At 46.6% G+C, this 20,552-nt stretch overlaps 1 protein-coding gene across 3 annotated transcripts; it reads right to left on the bottom strand.

Annotated features, from left to right (window-relative positions):
- Positions 1-10: 10 nt before the first annotated feature.
- ece1 (endothelin converting enzyme 1) lies at positions 11-19,805 on the bottom strand. Of its 3 annotated transcripts, none has more exons than XM_062461843.1 (19): positions 19,688-19,805; positions 15,081-15,167; positions 13,241-13,379; positions 10,873-11,085; positions 10,435-10,559; positions 9,934-10,080; positions 9,308-9,373; positions 8,733-8,921; positions 8,295-8,437; positions 7,497-7,611; positions 5,324-5,434; positions 5,024-5,122; positions 4,538-4,615; positions 4,241-4,344; positions 3,672-3,782; positions 3,300-3,367; positions 2,893-3,083; positions 1,972-2,067; positions 11-1,778 (listed from the first exon to the last, which is right to left on the bottom strand). In XM_062461843.1, the coding sequence occupies exons 1-19, from the start codon at positions 19,688-19,690 to the stop codon at positions 1,602-1,604; spliced, it is 2,262 nt and encodes a 753-aa protein (XP_062317827.1). In that variant the 5' UTR covers positions 19,691-19,805; the 3' UTR covers positions 11-1,601. The 3 variants fall into 3 exon arrangements, with proteins under 3 accessions (XP_062317827.1, XP_062317817.1, XP_062317836.1); XM_062461833.1 differs by having other exon boundaries at positions 15,081-15,273; positions 19,688-19,783; XM_062461852.1 differs by lacking the exon at positions 19,688-19,805 and adding an exon at positions 19,630-19,648.
- Positions 19,806-20,552: the final 747 nt, after the last annotated feature.

The raw sequence follows: 20,552 nt of genomic DNA, 5'->3' as shown, positions 1-20,552 counted from the left end.
CAAAAACTCGTTCAGATTACACACGTTTATTGGACTAAAAAGATGTATGGCACAAGAAATCAGTGCTAACATTATGCATGTGCATGACCGAACAACTAAAGTGTTAAAACAACACTGTCGAATTGCTTAAAAATATGTATCATTCAATAATCTTGATAGAGTTGACACCATGCTGCCAATTAATGCATATATTTTCATGTTTTTATGAATATATAAACACAGTGGTTGGTCTACAGTAGGTTAACTGTACTTAGGAGAATATGTGTAAAGGACTAACAGTCAACTTTTTCTTCCTCTAGGATCTCACATTTCTGACATTATCTGTTGTGTGTTTAGACATTAGCATAATTATTGAAGAGTGCCAGAAGAATTATATGGCTTTGAAGGATTTCAGGTGTTCCTTTTCTCACCCAAAGATTGAATGTTATTGGATGTTATTATTGGTAGAATAAAGCAACTTGCAGATTATACGCCGGGAACATGGTTTCAGACAGACAGGGCTGCAATAGTATGTATAGCTTAATGATCATTTGTCATAAAAACGGATGATGATGGAATATATAATAGAATTCACAAAAATGTACGATAGCCCAAAAAACAAACAAAAAATACAGAAAATAAATATCACTTTCCGTAAGAAAATATAAGCATATTAAGCTAAATCTTTTGTCGCAAAATATTATTGAACAAAATACAAAATATCTTTCCCTTTTTTTCTTTTACAACCATTCTTTTGGTTTCCAGTGTCAAAATCATCCCTCCCTCATTTGATCCTTTAGAAACAAGTCCTCCACTCCTGTTAACCCTTGTGTTATCTTCGGGTCATTCTGACCCATCAGTCATTGTGACCCACCGTCGTATTGCGACAGATTTACCGCATACAAAGACAAAGTGAAGCATTTTCTTTTAACCGTTGGGCTGTCTCAGACCCCCCACATTGCAAAGGTTAAAAGAAAATTATTTTAATTTGTTTTTGTAAAATTGGGTAAACACAACGATGGTTCGTTATGAACCTTTGGGTCATGTGACCCGAAGGCAGCACGAGGGTTAAGTAACAAGCTTTTTTCTAAAACTCTTTGTCACAGTGACAGGAGTTAGGGTGAGTGTGTGTGTGGGGGTCTTAACCCTTGTGTTCTCCTCGGGTCGTTCTGACCCATCAGTCATTGTGACCCACCGTCGTATTGCGACAACTTTACCGCATACAAAAACAAAGTGAAGCATTTTCTTTTAACCGTCGGGCTGTCTCAGACCCCCCACATTGCGAAGGTTAAAAGAAAAGTATTTTTATTTGTTTTTGTATTGGGTAAAATTGGGTAAACACAATGATGGTTCGTTATGAACCTTTGGGTCATGTGACCCGAAGGCAGCACGAGGGTTAAAGTCCAACTTCAGTCCACACAAGGCACAGGGTGTTGTGGTTTGGAACCTGAGAGGGATCGGTTTGTGTTTCAGTGGTTTGGAGACCAGAGCTCTCCTTTCGGGATACTACGCCAGGTCTAACTTCCAGGCTAACTTTCATATGCTTGTGCATAAAAGGTCCATATACTGAAGGTCCCAATCTACCACCCATCAGACCAGTCAGTCCAGCTAAGAGCAGGGTATCACCAGAGCTCACACTTGTGTTGGGGGTTCATGGGGGTGTTGGCTTTGCAGCCGAAATGCTTGGAGAACTCATGCGAATTGGAGACGGTGCCGATGACCCGGAACCTGGACGGACTGTGTGGATCTGTGATGACCCCCTCGTGGGAACTCTCCGGAGTGCGGACGGAGCACCACACCTGCACATACCAGGCAGAAGCAGACCAGGTGACCACAAGAAGACACGTCACAGCAGGGTGTTCAGACAAGCAGGCATCAGAACACGGGGGGGGGGGGGGGGGGGGGGGGGGGGGGGGGGGGGAGGTGAAAATGGGGAAGTTGGTCAGTCAGAAAAGGGCATATTAAGCCGCTGAGGCCGCCGGAGCTACGTACCTGAGCAAACCCGATGAAGAAAAGCTGATGGTTGGTCATCCCCAGAGCTGGCAGGGTGGGCTCCTCACCATTCTTCTCAATCCAGTTCACGTAAGCCTTCACAGTGACAGAGCCTCTCGTTACACACGCCATCATCATCCTCCTCTTCCCCCCGCCCCTGTCCTCACGGAGCTCCTCCCTCCGCACCTCTCCTCACGGAGCTGAGAGCCCGCAACTAAACAAAACAACCCAGGCGAGCCTCTCTCTTCACCCTCTCCACTCCCTCTCTGTCTCCTTTACTCCCCCGTCCACCACCCAGGGTTCACCTAGGTCCCCTTCCTCCCCACATACTCTGCTCATCTGCTCCGTAACCTATGACTTTTCCTTAGACGGAAAGAATGTGTGAGCTGCCACACGGTGGACGAGGCTGACTGGCCCCCTCGCTGACACCTGTTGCGTTTCCAGAGAGGTAGGCCGGCCTTCTTTTCCACTGAAGATTACAGGCGTGACCCACCATAACCCAAACCCAGGGCATGGGAAACAAGCAGCGACAAGCAGATCGAGAAACACGGTTTCACCTCAGGTGGGGGTTGAGCCATCGAAAGAACACGGTGTCTATCTGCTTACCTTCAGGGGGCTTGTCAATACGTTCGAGGAAAACATTTCACACCATGAATGGCATGAACTCCGCATGAACGCAGCACAGATTGTGCTAGACACACCCTATGGCCCTGCATTACGTGGCTGGGAAGTATGCTGTCTAATATAACCTAAAGGGGGGGGGGTTTGTTTGTGTTTGTGCACAGCGTTTAGCCGCAGACCAAAAGGTGACAGGTTCAAATCACACCCCGTGCTCTGTATCCATGTGGATGTAAGCCCAAAAGGCCAAATAAATGCATTTTGATATAAATAAAAGTTGTGTTGGGTCGGACTGGCACGGACCTTATAGGCAGCCTTCAGCCCTCCGTTATCGGCGATGTTCTCCCCCAGGGTGTGTTTTCCGTTGAGCGGTTCCTTGTTGATGCTGTAGTTGCTGTACTGCTCCACCATGCACTGAGTCTGCTGCTTGAAGGCCTCCACAGACGAGTTCTTCCACCAGGAGCGCAGGTTCCCGTCCTTGTCGTACTCCCTCCCTGTCACATCCAACAGAGTGTCATCTCTCATCTGCAACACCTAAACTAGGGGTTGGGGTTGGGGTGCTGGGGGATGGAGGATGTTGTGCTGGGCAGAGAGACACTCAAATCACCTCAGCTACTCAAGACAGTTTGAAATGAGTATCTTGTCCCCCGCCAGAATAGGTGCATGTCTCTTCTTATGTCTCTTGTATCGAACAAATACAGAATATTTACCTTGGTCGTCAAATGCGTGGGTCAGCTCGTGACCCATGACAACGCCAATCCCCCCGAAGTTCAGGGCTCTAGGGGACAAGATTTAAGGGGGAACATTACAGCTATGAAGTTGTTTCTGAACAAATTCTACTGGCTAAATAACGACACCAGTTAACTACCAGTTGTTCTTGCACGGCTGTTGTGTTGGGTCTTGTCTTTGCACTCAACTTTTTCTGCCACTGTAAATACCACTGGCAACATTAGAGTGTTGGGATGCTGGTATATGTCAGGGCAGTGTGCAAGCACCTCTACAGTCATCTGCCTCACAATTAGACATGTCTTAACTGAAGGTAGGGGGGGTAGGGGGAGAGAGGGAGGGAGGAGGGGACTTACTTGGGCCACGCACGGCTGTAGAAGGGAGCCTGGAGGATCCCTGCAGGCAGAACCATCTCATTCTTGGTGGGGTTGTAGTAAGCGTTCACCGTGGGCGGGGTCATGCTCCACCTGCACGACAGGAAGTCAACAAGGGATATCAGGGGTCAGAAAGGACAGGGAGGAGGTGGGTCAGAAGGAGAACAGGGGGAGAGCATGACAAGGGCTGTTCTCCAGTCCATTCAGACACACTGAGAACCTAGAACAGACCATTCCCCAGTCCAGTCAGAAACACTGAGTGCCCTGACTACAACATATCGCTGGCTAAGGATCAATTCAAACGGGGGAAGTGGACTGCTGGGGAACGGTTCAGGATGCCGGCAGAGTTTCGTTGAGTCAGCAACAATCCTCATCAACGCAGCTGAAGTTTTCTCCAGAGAGAGAGACGATGAACAAAGGGAGGGATGGAATGAGGGAGTTGTGGAAAAAGCGGGAAGGAGGAAGGGGGGGAAGAAATGAGGGAGGCTGAGGGAGAGGGAGGGATGGATGGATGGACAGAGGGAAGGGAGGGGAGGGTTTCAGTAACTCACTGGTCTCTGTTGGGAGTTTTCCTTAGCTGGTCACTTGTCACTCTGGCTGAGAAGTTGTAGTACTGCATGACATTCTGGAAATAAAGATCCGACACCACCTCGAACTGAGGGAGAGGGAGAGAGACACAAAGAAAGTGAGACAGGCAGGCAGGGAGGGAGAGGAGAGGTGTGTGTGTGTGTGTGTGACATAAATATTGACAATGAAAAATGGGGATAGGAAGCATGCACTAAGTCAGATGACAGGTAACTGCAGAGGCACACATGTTCAACAACAGGTTATCCACCTAATTTACCTACATCATTGAACACTTTGTCCAGCTCCTTGGCGTCCATTATGAACTTTGGGTATCCGACCATGTTGTAAATGGCATCAGCCTGTGAGGGAACACAAGAGGTGGAAGGGAACGGAATGTAATTTCCAACACCAGGTGGCACTACAGGGTCACAGCAAATTAACCAGTCGGCTATTTCCTGTATTTGACAACCTCTTCTGAAATATTTAAAATGCTTACACCCTAATTGCATTCCCTACGCTATTAACATGCATTCATTCTCATGACACTGGGGGACATGTTTTTATAGTACAAATGGCATTGTTTTGAGAAGATCGCATGGATGATATCATATATCATTTGTATCAAGCTTGTATCAACAAGATTAATGTAGCAGAGACAGACAGTAATGGGGTTTGACGTCCCAGTTGTGATGGAACTGTGGGCTATTGAGATGAACCACAGCCATGTAAACAGTTTGAGGACATGGCATTCATAGCAAGTCTCTCACCTTCTCTTTGGCTGCCTTTTTAGTCTCCGGGTCCATCCAGCTGACGTACTTCAGACTGTCCTCAAATGCCCACTTGATTTCTGAGACCATGTTTTCTGCCTGACACGCGCACACACACACACGCACAAAGGACACACACAGGCTTATCAGTACAATTCGCACCCAGGGGTATGTTATACAAATAGAAACGACAGTTCTATCATAGTATATCTGTGGGTGCAGACCCCACCTGGGACTTGCCACAGTGTGTGTGTATGAGTACGAATGTGTGTGTGTGTGTGTGTACTTCAAGGCACTTACAATGGCCTTGCTGTCCTCTGCGAAGGTGGATTTGACAAACAAGGCCCCCAGAGCGAAGCCCAGAGCACTGTCGGTATCACTGACACACAGCTTCCAGCGAGGGGTGCAGCTCTGCAACACACACACATACACACACATTAGGAACTTGTGGGGAAAATGCGTCTCTTCAACAACCACACCATCATCAACAACAACACACACTAGGAACTGTGGATTAGAACTAGATTGAAATACTGCTTTTCATCCCACTGAGAGGTGAGAGAACTCTACTGACAGATACAATCACAACGCAGAGTCGGAGAAATAGGAGCCGGAGAAATGTAACTATACAGAGGCAGAGAAAGGACCGCAGAGAGGGAAGAAAATGAACCATACGGCGTCAGAGAAACCAGCAGACAAGAGAGGGTTGTGGCTTTGCAAAGCCTCTCTGAGGCCTGAAGGTCATATCATTCCATTCTATTGAAAGAAAGGGAGGGAGGGAGCGTGAGAGAGAGAGAGAGAGAGGAACACTACATTATATTTCATGTGGCACAAAGTCAGCTAGGTGACCCCTTAGTGCTCTGAGGAAGACAGGCAGTAAATACAGGACCGACCTTACGACCCCTAGCCAGCCCCTCAGCTAGGGTCTGAGCTCACGGCACGTGATAGTTTCAGAGGTAGTTTAGATCAGCAGTAACAATGTAAAATTCTTGCAGTAAAAAACATAATATATATCAGATCTACCATCAGAATCACCACCAGAACCATTATCAGAACCATCATTAGAACAGCTTTTAGAACCACCAAACCACCGTCAGAACCACTTCCAGATCTTCCATTAGAAATATCATCCAAACTACTTTTAGACCCACTATTAAACCACCATGAGAGCCCCCATTAATCATGACCGTCCTTAGCCAGTGAGGCTGTGTGACAGAGTAGCTGCAGGCAAGGACAGTCTGCATCAGGAATGTCATGGTGTGAAGTTTCATCTTATTCTCCCAAACGTGTAGGACACCCTGTTCGTCTTGACGTTTGGAAAATCAGCATGAAAACTCTGCCCAGAGACAAGTCCTCTGCTCATCTGTTCTCTTCTGTTTGTCTTTAAGAAACCCATGACCTCCTGACTCTCCCTCGGAGACACAGATGCTCCTTCGTCTCGGTGTGTGTGTGTCTGAGTGTGTGTCTGTGTGTCTGTCTGTCTGTGTGTGAGTGTGTGTCTGTGTGTCTGTGTGTGTCTGTGAGTGTGCATGTCAGTGTCCGTGTCTGTGTGTCTGTGTGATGTGTGCGTGTCTGAGTGTGTGTGTGTGCGTCAGGAGAGATTGTGTTCCTTTCCAAAGGGCTGACTGTTGTTTTTGTGAGACTCCCAGAGATGGCCAACAACAGGACTCCTCTCCCACCCACCCACCCACCCACCCACCCACCCACCATCTCGCTTTCACAGGCCCTCCTTCCCAACTGTGGAGATCCAGTCCCCAAGCTGAGAGCATGCTGGGGGAGGGAGGGGGGCAGACGCCTGAGGGAGTGGGTTGAAGACAGGATGGGGCGGGGAGGGGGGGGAGGGGCAGAGAGGAAGCAGGGACAGATAAAGAAAAGACAACAGAGATGAACGGGTACTGGATGTGGAAGCTAGGAGGGTCTGGAAAACACACACACATATACACACAACCAAACAGCCATACATGCACACACACACACATACACACACACACACACAGGCTATCCAAGCCACAGCTCCTTCCTTGGTATGTTATTACAGTTTGACCCCAGTGAAAAACAAGGCAGAGGAACAGGATCCTGCTCAGATAAGAGCTTGGTTCAGCACAGCAGCCAGACTCTGCTCTCTTTAACACCAGCCTAGTGGTGGTAGGGAGCCTGGCTATCAGTGTCTTCACTGTCAGATCTGTCTCACTACATTCACCCTCCATGCCCTGGACTAGACAGTACACAAGCAAAGTTTTATAACTTGACATTGTACTTTACAGTCACTTTGAGTGTAAAGTACAGGCGCTAATGACCTTTTATCAGCGCTATATGCAAATCCACTGTCGGTTAAATGACGGTCGTAGAAGCTGGAAGAGCGGCTACTCCTCTTATGGAAATGATCTGTGAAGCACCCTTGCTTGTATCTTATTGGCCCGCTGCTAGTTTGGCCTGATTACGATTGGACGGGACGGTGACCTCCGTGTCTCACCTTCTTGGTGCCGTACATGACCTCAAAGAAGCGTTGCTCGGCATCCTGGAAGCGCTGGTCCAAGATGGACACCATCTTCCTCACCACCTTCATCATCATGTAGTTGTTGAGGAGGCTGCACAGGGAGAAGGGTCAGGTGAAAATACCGCCTGGCAAGTTCACACATTTTAGATGCAAGACAAATGAATACATAAAACACAGTATGTTGTTAAAGATTAACTACTCCGTCGGTAAGACTCGCAAGTTCACACTTCAGATTTGATGTACATGTATTCTGTGCTAATGTGTGCTAATATGTATCAATAATACATAGGTAAACACAATATGTGGTTAAAAAGTTGCTACACACCCCAATTTCAGCCTTGGCCAACCCCGGCATATTTTCAGAAAATGCTTTCTCGTGAAATGTTGTGGTTAGGGGATTTTTTGACTTTTGCCAAATTCTCAAATTGAAACATGAACTTGGCCAATGAATCACCCACAACCCCTCCCTGAAGTACATTAGAGTTCCCCAAAAGGTCCTACGTCACAAAAAGATAAAAATATTATTAACCACAAGGGGCCAAAAGATCCAGCCTACCACAAAATAATCCAAAATGAGTTGGAATCAAGACCAGGATTGCTTAACGTATCTGCGCAAGAGTACTACCCATACGCATTTAACTCCCAAAATAGTTTTTTGGCCTATTTTCAATAGAATCTGAATTGTGTTCATTTTCAGTATCTCTCTGTAACTGACTGGGAGGGTTGTCATGGAGATAGTTGTTGAGGAGGACTGGAGCGTTGTGAGAGTCTGACCTCTTGTTGGTGATGATGATGAGGTCGGACACCTTCTGGAGATAATCCTTGGCATACACCACCACGGGCTCCGAGTCGTTGAGGACCACAGGGGAAAACACGTCTGTCAGGTAGGGCATCCAGTCCACCGCGGGTGCCAGAGTCTGAACACACACACGCGCACACACACACACACACACCAACAAACGACATACACAGCCGTGTGTGACATGCGGCACACACAGCCACACCAGATGTAAGGTTGATCAGAGAGTTGAACCTGTTGTGTATGAGACAGTTGTAACTGACGAGATATGTACTTTAGCTAGTAATCTGTATATCTGTCAAACAGACCAGCCAGCCTGCTAACCTGCTAGCCAGCCAGTCGGCCAACAGGCCAGTCATCCAGCCAGCCAGCAAACAGGCCAGCCAGCCAGCCATTCTCCTGATCCAGCTTACCGCCAGCTCCTTGGCCTGCATCTTGTGGTAGATGAGCTCTTCATCCCTCCTCTCCTCCTGAGGAACAGTGATGTTAGCCAGGCTGGTCTCAAAGTCCACAATCTCCTGCATCAACGACCGCGACGTCTCCTCAGAGCCCCCCAGAAGGACCCCCAGCTCTACCAGGAAGTCCAGGTAGGCACTCAGATACTGCAGAGACCAGCCAGCCAGGCAACCAGCCAGGCAACCAGCCAGGAAGGCAGAGAAGGAACACACAGAGTTCAATTAGACAAACAATACTGTGTGTGCTTGGAAAATACTGAACGCTACAGTACACTAACAGTTTCTGCCGCAGGGGCTAGCCGTGTGCTATCTATATATTATTTCTTAATTTTCTGGCCAAGTGGGGGTTTGTTGTTAAGCGCCCCTGGATATTCTAAACGAAACAAAGAACCGCTCAGGTTTCGTTGTGTCAACAGCACGCCACTTAATACTCTCATTTGATGTTCTATCCCGGAGCCTTGGGCCTGGGTCAGGCCAAACCTCATCGTCCAATCCGTGCAAGCCAACACTGCAGCAGCCTCAAAGTGTCCTACCTTTTGATTAGCTGTCTTGTTGAGGTAGTAGTCCCTGGAAGGTAGCCCCAGCCCAGACTGATCCACCTGGCGTTGAGAGGAACACATGACCACCAGTTCACACCCTGCTAAGATGTCTCTACACACTAACATTTCAAATCCAATCGAGTGTTATTTACATAGCCCTTTTCACAAGCATTGTCACAGTGGGGTTCACGAATGCCCATAGAACCGCACCTAAACCAACCTAAAAGGAGGAGCAATTTAGTGAGGCATCCCCTCCTCCAGAGACTGAGAGGTACATACATGTATACATGTATCGTGTATACATGTATATATGTACTCGTGAAATGTATACACATGTATACATGTACATACATGTATACATGTGATTAATTTAGCAGGAGCTTTTAGCACAGCAGGAAAGTACAGCAGATGATCAGAAGTGCATATCTCTAACAGTGTTTCAGTGGTCAGAATCAATGAACGGTCTGTATTTACTAGCCACATAGTATCCACACTACTCAGCTACCAGCACATGCTCTCTGCACCCCCTCAGCAGGTATATGGTGTCTTCTCATTGGTAGGTTCATGTCACATGATGACACCTTATAAAGAAACAAGGTTCTGTGAAAACCAATTCTGACCTGAATGATGTTGCTGTTGGAGCTCTTGGAGTCGGTACTGACGAAGACTGTGAAGAAGGGCGAGGTGCGGTAGTTTGCGGACACCTTTCGGAGAACCTCCTGGAAGTTATCCTTGTGCCATTGACTGGTCAGGGCCCAGCCACCTGTCTGGGGGGAACAGCAGGGGGATCACACGGTTACCGATGAAGAGAACACTCTGAAGTATTCTATTCCGCCCCTTATTACATTACTCCTCTATCTCTATCACTCATTCACTCCCTCACCCTCCCTCCATCTCTCCTTCACCTTATTTCCATCTCTATCGGCCTCCTCCCTCCCTCCATCCATGTCCCTCAATTTCTATTGGCCTCCCTCCGTATCTATTAGCCTCCTCCCTGCCTCACCCTCCTTCCATTTCTATCAGTTCCACCTCCCCTCCCCCCCATCCCGAGAATGCTAAAAATATCCCAGCTACGTGTCTACGACTAGCCGTCTCCCAGCCGGCTGTGGAGCTGAGCCCACCTGATTGATGAGGTCCTGTAGAGGCTGGCCACCCAGCGACTCGATCCTGGCCTCACTCATACAGGCCTGGTAGTAGCGCTGGGCCTTCTCCTCCGCTGTGCTCAGACCCTTCACGGTGGTGTTCTCTGGAGGAACAAGGCACACGCATGCTCATGTCTCCCCCAAAACACAAGCAGCAAACCGTGGCTATTAACTCCAGAAGCTGTGCAGCTCACAGTGCAGCTTACAGTGTGTTGCAGCGTTCTTCCCAATTTGTCAGACTGCCAGTCTGCCAGTCAGCCAGCTGGATAGCCAGCCAGTCAACCAGCAAATCAGTCAGCCAGCCAGCCAGCTAGTTAACCAGCCAGCCAGCTAGTCAACCAGCCAGCCAGTCGACCATCCAGCAAGCCCTTCTCTTAAGCCCAGTGTTAAGGTGTGGCTTAGCGACAGCTGCCTCACCCAGTAGATGCTTCATGACAGCCATGTTGTGCTCCCACAGGTTGCTGAAGGGCCCCCAGCGAGACTTTCCCTCAGGCAGCGGGTTGTTCTTCACCCAGCCCCCGCACGCAAAGTTGTAGAAGTCCTGACAGGGGTCCACGGAGCGGTCCAGCGCCCCCATGACGGTACTCGCCACCATCACGCATGGCTCCGTTAGACACAGGCCAGGGTGGGCTGCAGGTACAGAAACAGGGTGGGGGGGGGGGTGGGACAGGTTAGGAAAGGAAGGGAGAGGTTCATCTCAAGCAGTGGTTCACAAACTGTGGGGAACGACCTTCAGTGTCAAGGGCTACGGTTAGAGTTACTAGATACAGAGATAAGTATCTTCTATTTACTAATAAACTCTATACTCATCTAGAGCATGTATACTATGTAAACTTGATCGGCTTATAATGCGGATGGGGGAGTACATTTTCCGTTTCTGTTTCTTAAGGGAGGTCTGACTGGGAAAGCCTGAAAGGCACTGGTCCAAAGGTCATAGTTCAGATCTCCAAAGGTCCCAGACAATAGCTGATCTCAGCCAACAGGAAGTTAACATTGCATGACTACTCTCCTCGTGGCCTGACTACCACACACACATCACACACTGTACAATATAAACACATCACACACGGCATCTCTCCACCACAGAACCTCACATAAACCTAGGTCTTCATAACTGTCTTTCATACCAGCCTCAACATTTAGTCCCTCGCTTATCACAGGAGACGTTTCAGCGCAAACACAATTAATAACCCACAAGTATGTTTGCATAGGACATCCAAACACCTGCAGGTGGTTTTCCAGCGCCTGGAACGCATCAATCTGTGAAGCTTAGGCCAGGGTAATACGTCAGAGGGAGATCATTCCTATATCTCATTCCTAAATGAGTTCCAGATATAGTCTAGTTCCAGAAAAATAGACAGAAAGTCTGTTCTGAGCAGGCCCATTGGGCTAGTCTCTCTGTTTTTTAGTGAGAGGATACAGCCAAAAACTCATGGCCCGAAGTTCCTTCTGGAACGTTCGGCATCTAGTTCTGTGTGAGTGTGCCTGGGTGGTAATTTACATTTACATTTAGTCATTTAGCAGACGCTCTTATCCAGAGCGACTTACAGTAAGTACAGGGACATTCCCCCGAGGCAAGTAGGGTGAAGTGCCTTGCCCAAGGACACAACGTCAGTTGGCATGACCGGGAATCGAACTGGCAACCTTCGGATTACTAGCCCGACTCCCTCACCGCTCAGCCACCTGACTCCGGTAATGGCAGCATGTGTCGGGAGTAAGTGGAGGGATGTCAGTTCAAGAGCCGGAACTTTGTAAATCTCCACAAGGAGAGGAGGCTTCAACGCTGGAGTGGGAGGAACAGGTTCTGGTCTTGTCAGGGTATTAAAATACAACTCTATTTGGAAAATGACAGCCAGAAAAAAAAAAAAATACCCGAGGATTTGTTGGTATTTCCCACCCAGACAAGCATACACTGACAAGACTTGCAATAAAACAAAACCTGTGTCCTCTGCCCAGAACAAGGGCAACAACCAAAAGATGAAACGCTGGCATGAGAACACTGGAAATGACGGAGCGAACGCGGGACACTAGAATGGAAGAAACAGTTGACTGAAAGCTCATTCTTGCGAAGCATGACGCAGTGTCACGAGGGCCTGCAGACGAACAAAGCTGAATGGCAGGAAGTGGCATTTTGTTTTCCCACTGCAAATTAATCAAGGAAATGAACCCAGACAGAGAAACGCTGGAGGTAACAGTCTGGGTCGATGATCTCCGTGTTCCCATGTATTAGTCTCTCTGACCTAACCTCCTCTTTTATATAACCAGTAGCAGAGGATCAAATGTAACTCAACCCCCGCTTTATGTAATGGTCCCATGGCATAGAAGCTCATTCCTGTTCTGCTTGCTCCCCATTAAAAAGGTGATAATGGCCTAATGTTGGACCTTTTTCTTCACGACTGAAATGACAATCACGGTCAGAATGGTATAGATCCGTGGCAAAGTTGTTTCGCGTGGCCTTGTAGAGGGGATGTTATTGTTGCTTTACTGTGACTGGTAAAGAGAAACCATTCCATGATGCCTACTGCTGTAATACTGTCAGAACTGTGACCTTTTGGGGCTTGATTGTCTGCTGTTGTCATTATACACTGTTTGTGCGTCACTATGGATCGAAGCCTCCGTTCAATGACTACATGTAAATGCAGTGATGGAAGAACAGACAGACGTAAACATAGGCGATTTCTCCGAGGTGTGTCGAGGGAAGGCCGGGCTCTCGCTACACAGCTAGAGTAGAGCAACTATGGCGCTCTGATGCGGCGGGGTCAAAGTTCAAAGGGTCCCAACTCACTCTGTTTGTAGAAGACCCCCGCGGTGATGAGGGAGGAGAACAGGGCCACCGAAAGGGCACACACCAGCACCAGCAACATCTTCTCTGTCCTGCGCTTCTCCACCCAACAGGTCGGGCCACGGCCATGCATCAAGCTTACCTGGAAGAGAGAGAGAGAAACAGAGAGAGAAATAGAGAGAGAAACAGAGAGAGAGAGAGAGAGAGAGAGAGATAAAGACACAGTCAGAGAGTGAAGGAGAAAGAGGGAGAGTCAGAGAGAAACAGAGAAAGGGAGAGAGTCAGAGACAAAGAGAAACAGATAGATAGAGAGATACAGACGGACAGAGAAAGACATATAGAGAGAGACACAGAGAGAGAAACACAGATAGAGAGACAGAGAGAAAGGCAGAGAGACAGAGAGATACATTTGAATATAAAAAACACACTTTTAGTGCACAACCAGAGCATGTAAATCTATCCCTTTGTATCCTTCGCTGTGGGTGCCAATATGTGATTCAAGCTACATATCAAGTGTGCAGAGGTCATCCTGATAATAGTGAAACAGACACACAATAGGTTTGTACCCAGATTTGGTTACAGTTCATAATGGCCTTTTGAAGCTCCTGTCCATAGAGGCCATACATTGTTTCTCTCTCCCAGCTCACCATAAGTAACCTTTAGACAACACCACGAAGCTGCCATAAGACTGTATTGTGTCTCTGACCCAGATAAGAGTCACAGACAAACCCAAATGGCCGTTCAGTGTTGATACACTGTTTTTATGGCCCATCCACACACATGAACAGCATTACTGAGCTGGCAGGTGGGGACAGATAAGGTTAGGAGGAACATAGCACAAACTTGGAGAGTACGTCCACAGGGGAGATAACAGTAACTCTGATATACAAAGTTCTGGTATGGTCTGAGATGTGCCTGATGTGGCCCACTGTTGAATCGTAGAAAACTGGCACTTTATCAAACAATGTGACTGAGCCTTGTAATATGGATTTAGCCCACCCTCCCACCTCCCAGTGTGATTTTAACTAAACCATTTGGAAGCCTTTTCGCCCAGAATCAAATTAACTCATTTAGCTAAGCTGAGAGGTGGGAAGTTAAACAGTGTGAGTCTGGGCATTTCTCGTGCCAGGGCTTTTCCCACATTAATCCTAGAAAACTCAGATGGGTTAGCTCTGTTTGGACTGTTCTCAGAACTGGGTGCTTCACTTCTGCCAAGTCTCCACAGTCCGTCCCAGACAAAAACCACAGAACAATGATGGTCGGTTCGAAATGAGAGTTCTGAATTGTAAGACTTATGGAACCTTTAGTTAGATTGTTGGCCAAACTATCTAAAGAATGAGGTGGAGAGAGAGGAACAGCATTCTCAGGTTGAGCAGAGGTGGGCCATGGAAACACTGATGTCTAATGCATCTGTTCTTTCCAGGACTATTAATTACACACGTATTGTATAGGATGAAAGTGTCTAAATTGCATCTATTATGTCGATTAATAGAGTTAATAGAGTAAACACATCTGCTAAATAAATTCACTTAGCCTATCTAACAGAACACATTAAAGTTCAGAACCCATTATTATACCGTTCCAGTAGTAAGTCTCTGGTCACAACAGCTTGCCTGCTCTCTGCATATTAAAGACAGACACTGTCACCAAAACCATCAAAATAATGATCAGCAGTCTGAAGTTTTGTTAACTAAATGGCCGAGTGTATCACAACATCATACACTGTAAACATTTAAGACTGGCAGTCAACTGGGCGTGTGACAGTTTGTATAGGCTCTCAGACGTGACGCGTGTGTGTGCGTGACAGAGGAGTGTATGTGAGCCAAAGAAGGTGTGTGTGTACCTGCATGGGCGCGGAGGGGTAGATCTCATCGGTGGTGGAGTCCACTAACTCCTCCTCGTCCAACGTAGCTCTCTTATACGTAGACATCTGAAAGGTTAAATGGAGAAAAGACTCTCTCAATGCTTCCATGCTCCCTCGGAGAGGCCGCCACGAGTTTGTGTGTGTGTGCGTTCTTCAGCAGTCTTTGAGAGTCCTGGAAAGGATTTCCACATTGCAATCCATCAATAACAGCCTCTCGAACTCCCCTCTCACAGTCCGTCTTTTTCAGACCAGTAGTTGAGCTCCAAACCAGTGTTTCTTCACCACCCCCCCTCCCCACACCTTCTCTCCCAGGACAACTGCCCTCCAGCCCCTCTCACCAACCCCCCATCGCCTCCTCCTCCTTCCCCCGGGTGGTGTCAAATCCCTCCCTGGAGAAGTCCTTGTGAGGAGATTTTTTTTTCTCCCTTCTCCAGAGGGCTTCCCCTCGTCGTGAGTAGCACTTATCAAGGAAACGTATCGCTGGATCTCACAGCCAATCCACTCGGTTCATACAGAGGATAAAACAAGAAGAGGAACTCGCAAAAAAACTGGAAGTAGCAATGACTGGATCAACTAATGTGAATTTCATTGTAAGGCGGTGTGAGAGTGTGTGTGTATGTGTGTGTGAGTAAGTGTACATGCATTCCAGAGTGGTTTCATTTAGACGTAGGGAGGGAACCTAATTTGGTTGGTTGATGCCCAACCTGCCTGCCATTGGCCAGACTAGAACCGAGGGTGGAGCTTTAGAAACAAACCCCACCCACCCTGCATGCTTTCAGTTGTTGCCTGGGTTACGGTCACCCGATAGGCAAGACAGTCAATTGTTTCTTGCTCTGTCTAACCTCTCACCCAGAGGCACTTCGTGAAATGATCTCCATGGTCACTGGAACCTGAAACAAGACATTACCTATGCTAACGGTATGAGTTAAGAACAGTATGACTTGTTTTGGCTAAGCATGTCTAATTCTGTTAAAGACATTGAAAGAGCTCTTAAAACTCAGAAAAGAATCCAAACAAATCTACTAAGAATCCCTCACTCCTGATGAAGAAAGTGTTTTGTCCGTCTCTTCATAAACGGAGTGACTAAGTTCAGTTGAGTTCTGGATTTTAATACGTATTTATCAATCTGCAGATTGGGAGAGAAAACCAGACCTCTGACAATAAATGACAACACAACACCACGCTTAGGTCTCAATCATGTCTCTCTCTGCTCCGAAAGCCGGAGGACCATCTTTTATAGGGCACAAGAATGTAAACATAGATTGTGACAGTCAGGCAGTAATGACGTTTCAACAGTCTCAGAGAAAGAGATTCACTGCTCCCAACACATGACAACTCTCAGACTAGAGAGTTCATAGTTGGAGCTCTCCTTGTAGTCATGACAAGGAACGTTTAGCCAGTACTTTCTCCTGAACATCTATTAACCCTGACACAGACAAAATACACTCTTATTAATAGCAAGCTTACATGAGAACGTACTAACTAGTATCCAATGACTAGTTCTATTGATTAGTGAATAATGTAAGCACACAGGAAATCCCAATTTCTTCCACACTCCCTTTCCATTTCTACTCCTTCCCCCCGCCTCTCTTTCTCTCCCTCTCTTCTCTCTCGGTCTCTGAACCGCCACAGAAAGTCTTGCTGGGTCTCCACTCCACTCCTTCACAACCTTGTTCTCAGAAAGGGAAGTAAACAGAAACTGCCAAACTCAACTGGTAGCTCTGAGTCTGCTGGCTCTTTAACTCCACAGGACCCTTCATTAACACAGACAGCATCCACACCACTCTACACTGATACAATATAGCTGGCACTGGCCAGCCTCACTATCACGCAAGGAGTGAATTGATAGAGACAGAGAGAAAGAGAGAGTGTGTATGTGTGTGTATGAGAGAGAGAGTCAGAGAGAAACAGAGATAGAAATAGGGACAGAGAGAGATAAAGACAGATCAAAAGGAGAGAGTCTGAGACAAACAGAGAAAGAAAAGAGTCAGAGAAACAGAGAGGGAGATACAAATGCAATACAAGTGGACAGACACAGAGAAGAACAGACAGAGAGAAACAGGGAGAGAGGGACAGGGAGAGAGAGACAGCGAGAGAGGGACAGGGAGAGAAAGACAGGGAGAGAGAGACAGCGAGAGAGAGACAGAGGGAGAGGGAGAGAGACAGAGAGAGAGAGAGAGAGAGAGAGAGAGAGAGAGAGAGAGAGAGAGAGAGAGAGAGAGAGAGAGAGAGAGAGAGAGAGAGAGAGAGAGAGAGAGAGAGAGAGAGAGAGCAAGAGCGAGAGAGACAGAAGGACAGAGAGAGAGACAAGGAGAGAGACACAGAAGGACAGAGAGATAGTGAGAGGGAAAAAGAGAAACGGTAAGAGAGTGAGTGAGTCAGTGAATGAGTAAGTGAATTAGAAAGAACGAGACAGTGAATGAGAGTGAGAGAAAAAGAACACACACACACCTGGCGTTCTGCAGATATGCCTTGGAGTTTGTTCAGACCTCTCACCCTGTAAGGTTGCTGCCTGGGCACATCTATTCTACACCACCTTCACGCTGCTGAGCTGCTGGAGACTAACGTAAACCAGGCTAGTCAACAACCGTGACTCACACCAGTGGCAGAGACATGCCTGGAACCTTCCCCCCAAGGGGGCCCCAGCACAACCAGCATGTGAGGTCATAAAATGGGCATTCCGCAACATCCTATCTGTGATTTCAAACACTGGATGGCTGCCATCACTCTTTCTGCCATCCTGCCTTCAGGGCCTTCCTGGAAGCCTGGAAAAATACGCTACAGGGTCTCTAACTCAGGGTCCTCGCCCGTGCTCTACAGCCTGGCCAGGGAGGTCTGTCCTGGGGCTGCTCACGGCTGCTGGCTCCCTGGCGGCTCCCTGCAGGAGGTCAGGATTCCTGGCTCCCTGGACCCCACTGAGACTGTTCCCTCTGTGCCAGGCTGGAAACCACAAGCATGCATCAGTAATTTGTTACTGATCCTTCGAACCAGATGATTATTTGTGGCCCAGAGGCATTCCATAAGTGTGTGTGTGTGTGTACGTATGTGTGTGTGTTTGTGTGTGTGTGTGTGTAGTTAGAGGAAGGCTATTTGTTTCCTTTATGTTCGGTATTTGTTGTTTCTTCTCGCAACTGAATGAAAATCAGGGAGAAGTAAAGCAAAAACAACAGAGAGAGACAGATGGAAAGAGAGACAGAGAGAGAGCATGAGAGAGAGAGCGAGTGACAGAGAGTGAGATAAAGGCCCAGACCTTCAGCTTCACAAAAATCCTGCTGAGACCAAAACAAGTAGGGCAAAATAAGATAAGAGAGGAGTTGGCCCATTGGCTGAAACTCTCTATTTCTCTCACTCTCTGTCTTATTTGCAGTTTGCTTCTCACTCATGTTCATGTCCTATTGTAAACAAAGATGTATAATAATATAATAATATTAATATAATATAATATAATAATGTCTTCCTCTTTACGCTTCCTTCAGAACAACACTCTGATATTGACTTAGGCCTGGCTGTTGCACAGGAGACAAGTGTTGAGCAACACACTCTGGTTGTGTCCCTGGTTTATCATGGTGACCATACATGGACCAGACAGAACGAACATGCTGAACTATCAGGCTAACAATGGTTGAATTAGTGTTTGGAGGTATAATATGATTATTATCCAACAATGAAGTTGTTTGTCTTGCTTGTGTGGCTTTGTGATGTAATTCTCCTATGTTGAACTGGTATATTTTCCTGACTTGAGACTAAATCCTGCTTTAGGACTGCAGGGTTCTGAGGTCGCATTAGGTTAACTTTTGGATTTTGTGTGTTTTGTGTGTTGACGATTAGAAAAGTATGATTGAGCTAAACTTATGGTTGAATTCCTATTGAATTATTCCAGCTACACTAAAGACCTACAATTACTGAAGTTTGTCACAGACACCAAACCCTCCTCTGGCTCTTTATCAGTCAAAGGTCTTAAATGGGTGCAGTACTGACATCCAAAACAACAACGTATCATTGTCAGCCATTACCTATTATTGGCTAAACGTAATAGTACCTCATCAACCTCAACAAACATAAGGCATCGTGTTCCTCCGCGGGCTAACGTGGGAACCTGATAGGACTGTTTATCACCTGTAGCCTATGCCAATAGGTTTAAGGAGTGTCTGGAGTGTTTACATCTGTGCGTATGTAGCCATAGCACTTCTGTCTGTTGCTGCTTAACCCGCATCAACATGGCATCTGATCTGGACAATGAATAACTCTTGTGCAAACTACGATTTGACACAAGGCTCAACAAACTTACCCGGTCAAATAGATTCTCAAAACAGCATTACATATCCTAAACGTGTGGAAATATGTCTTTATTACATATTTGTTTTTAAATTGTGAATGTGATACTAGGCCTATAGCCTAATCATTAGAAAAACACCGGATGGAAATTATGTAAAGTTAGCCCACAGTCTTACAGTCTGGGAACATCGCTTGTCATGTATAAAAACATAGGCTAATGTTAATAACACAGCCTAAGAATACGTTTACTCACATGACATCGTGGATTCAAATAACTTGGAGGAGAAAATAGTTAACTATACACTTCTTACCATGTTGTCAGCAATGTCCGTTTGTAAACTGTCCAGTGTCGTTAGGGGACAGCTGGTTTACGTTACAAATGTGTAACTCTTCACTCGCTCAGTGTGACCATACAACGTGAAAACGTCACTGTAAATATTGAATTTCCAAGAAGATATATTAAAACGATTTCGGACCAATTGCAGGACGACAGGGGAGGATTCCTTACTGTGCTAGCCAATCGGAATAAAGGAATGGGTGTATTTACCCCAAAAAACATTAAAGAAAAGTTGCAACAGAATTTATACTCTGTCGGGGGAGGCTAAAGCTGTTAATCAGAAGGTTGCCGGTTCGGTTCCTTGTCTTGCAAAATTACATTGTGTCCTTGGACAAGGCACTTCACCCTACTTGCATCGGGGAGAATGTCCCTGTACTTACTGTAAGTCGCTCTGGAAGAGCGTCCGCTAAAAATGATTAAAGGTAACTACATACAAAAGTTGATAGTTTAGAAAATGTCATTCGTTTCAGATCAGTTATATTAAAGTTCTAGGCTATATGTATGCATCAACCATTTGCAAAATAATTAAAAATTAAAACGTGGGTTAAAAATCAAACGTGGGTCACAGGACTTTGTCCTAAGAAAGTGCATGGCAGACGGACATTGGCTTCTAGTGACATCTACAGGATAAAGAAGAAAAACGTATCATAAATTAGATGAAGTTTGGTGGCAAATCAATTACAAACCATTAAATTGCATAGCCTAACTACTAAGCAGTCTGTGATTATTGTTTTTATACAATAAAGAGATTGGTATTCTAACGAATAGAGTGTGTAAGCTATTATAGGCCTAATACAAATACGCCTACGTGTAGCCTAATAACAATTCTCTCTCAGTAA

This window comes from Osmerus eperlanus, chromosome 1, assembly GCF_963692335.1.
Source record: "Osmerus eperlanus chromosome 1, fOsmEpe2.1, whole genome shotgun sequence".
Classification (NCBI taxonomy): Eukaryota; Metazoa; Chordata; class Actinopteri; order Osmeriformes; family Osmeridae; genus Osmerus; species Osmerus eperlanus.
Note: the sequence above shows the minus strand (reverse complement) of the source record. Positions and strands in the feature narration are given on the sequence as shown.

Excerpts from the sequence above, each read along its gene's own strand:
- ece1 (XM_062461833.1), bottom strand. The coding sequence starts at position 15,209 with ATGGAAGCATTGAGAGAGTCTTTTCTCCATTTAACCTTTCAGATGTCT. Across the intron at positions 7,612-8,294 it reads ATCATCATCACCAACAAGAG|CCTCCTCAACAACTACATGA; the intron begins GTCAGACTCTCA and ends CTCCCTGTGCAG. Across the intron at positions 4,345-4,537 it reads TGGACAAAGTGTTCAATGAT|TTCGAGGTGGTGTCGGATCT; the intron begins GTAGGTAAATTA and ends CCTCTCCCTCAG.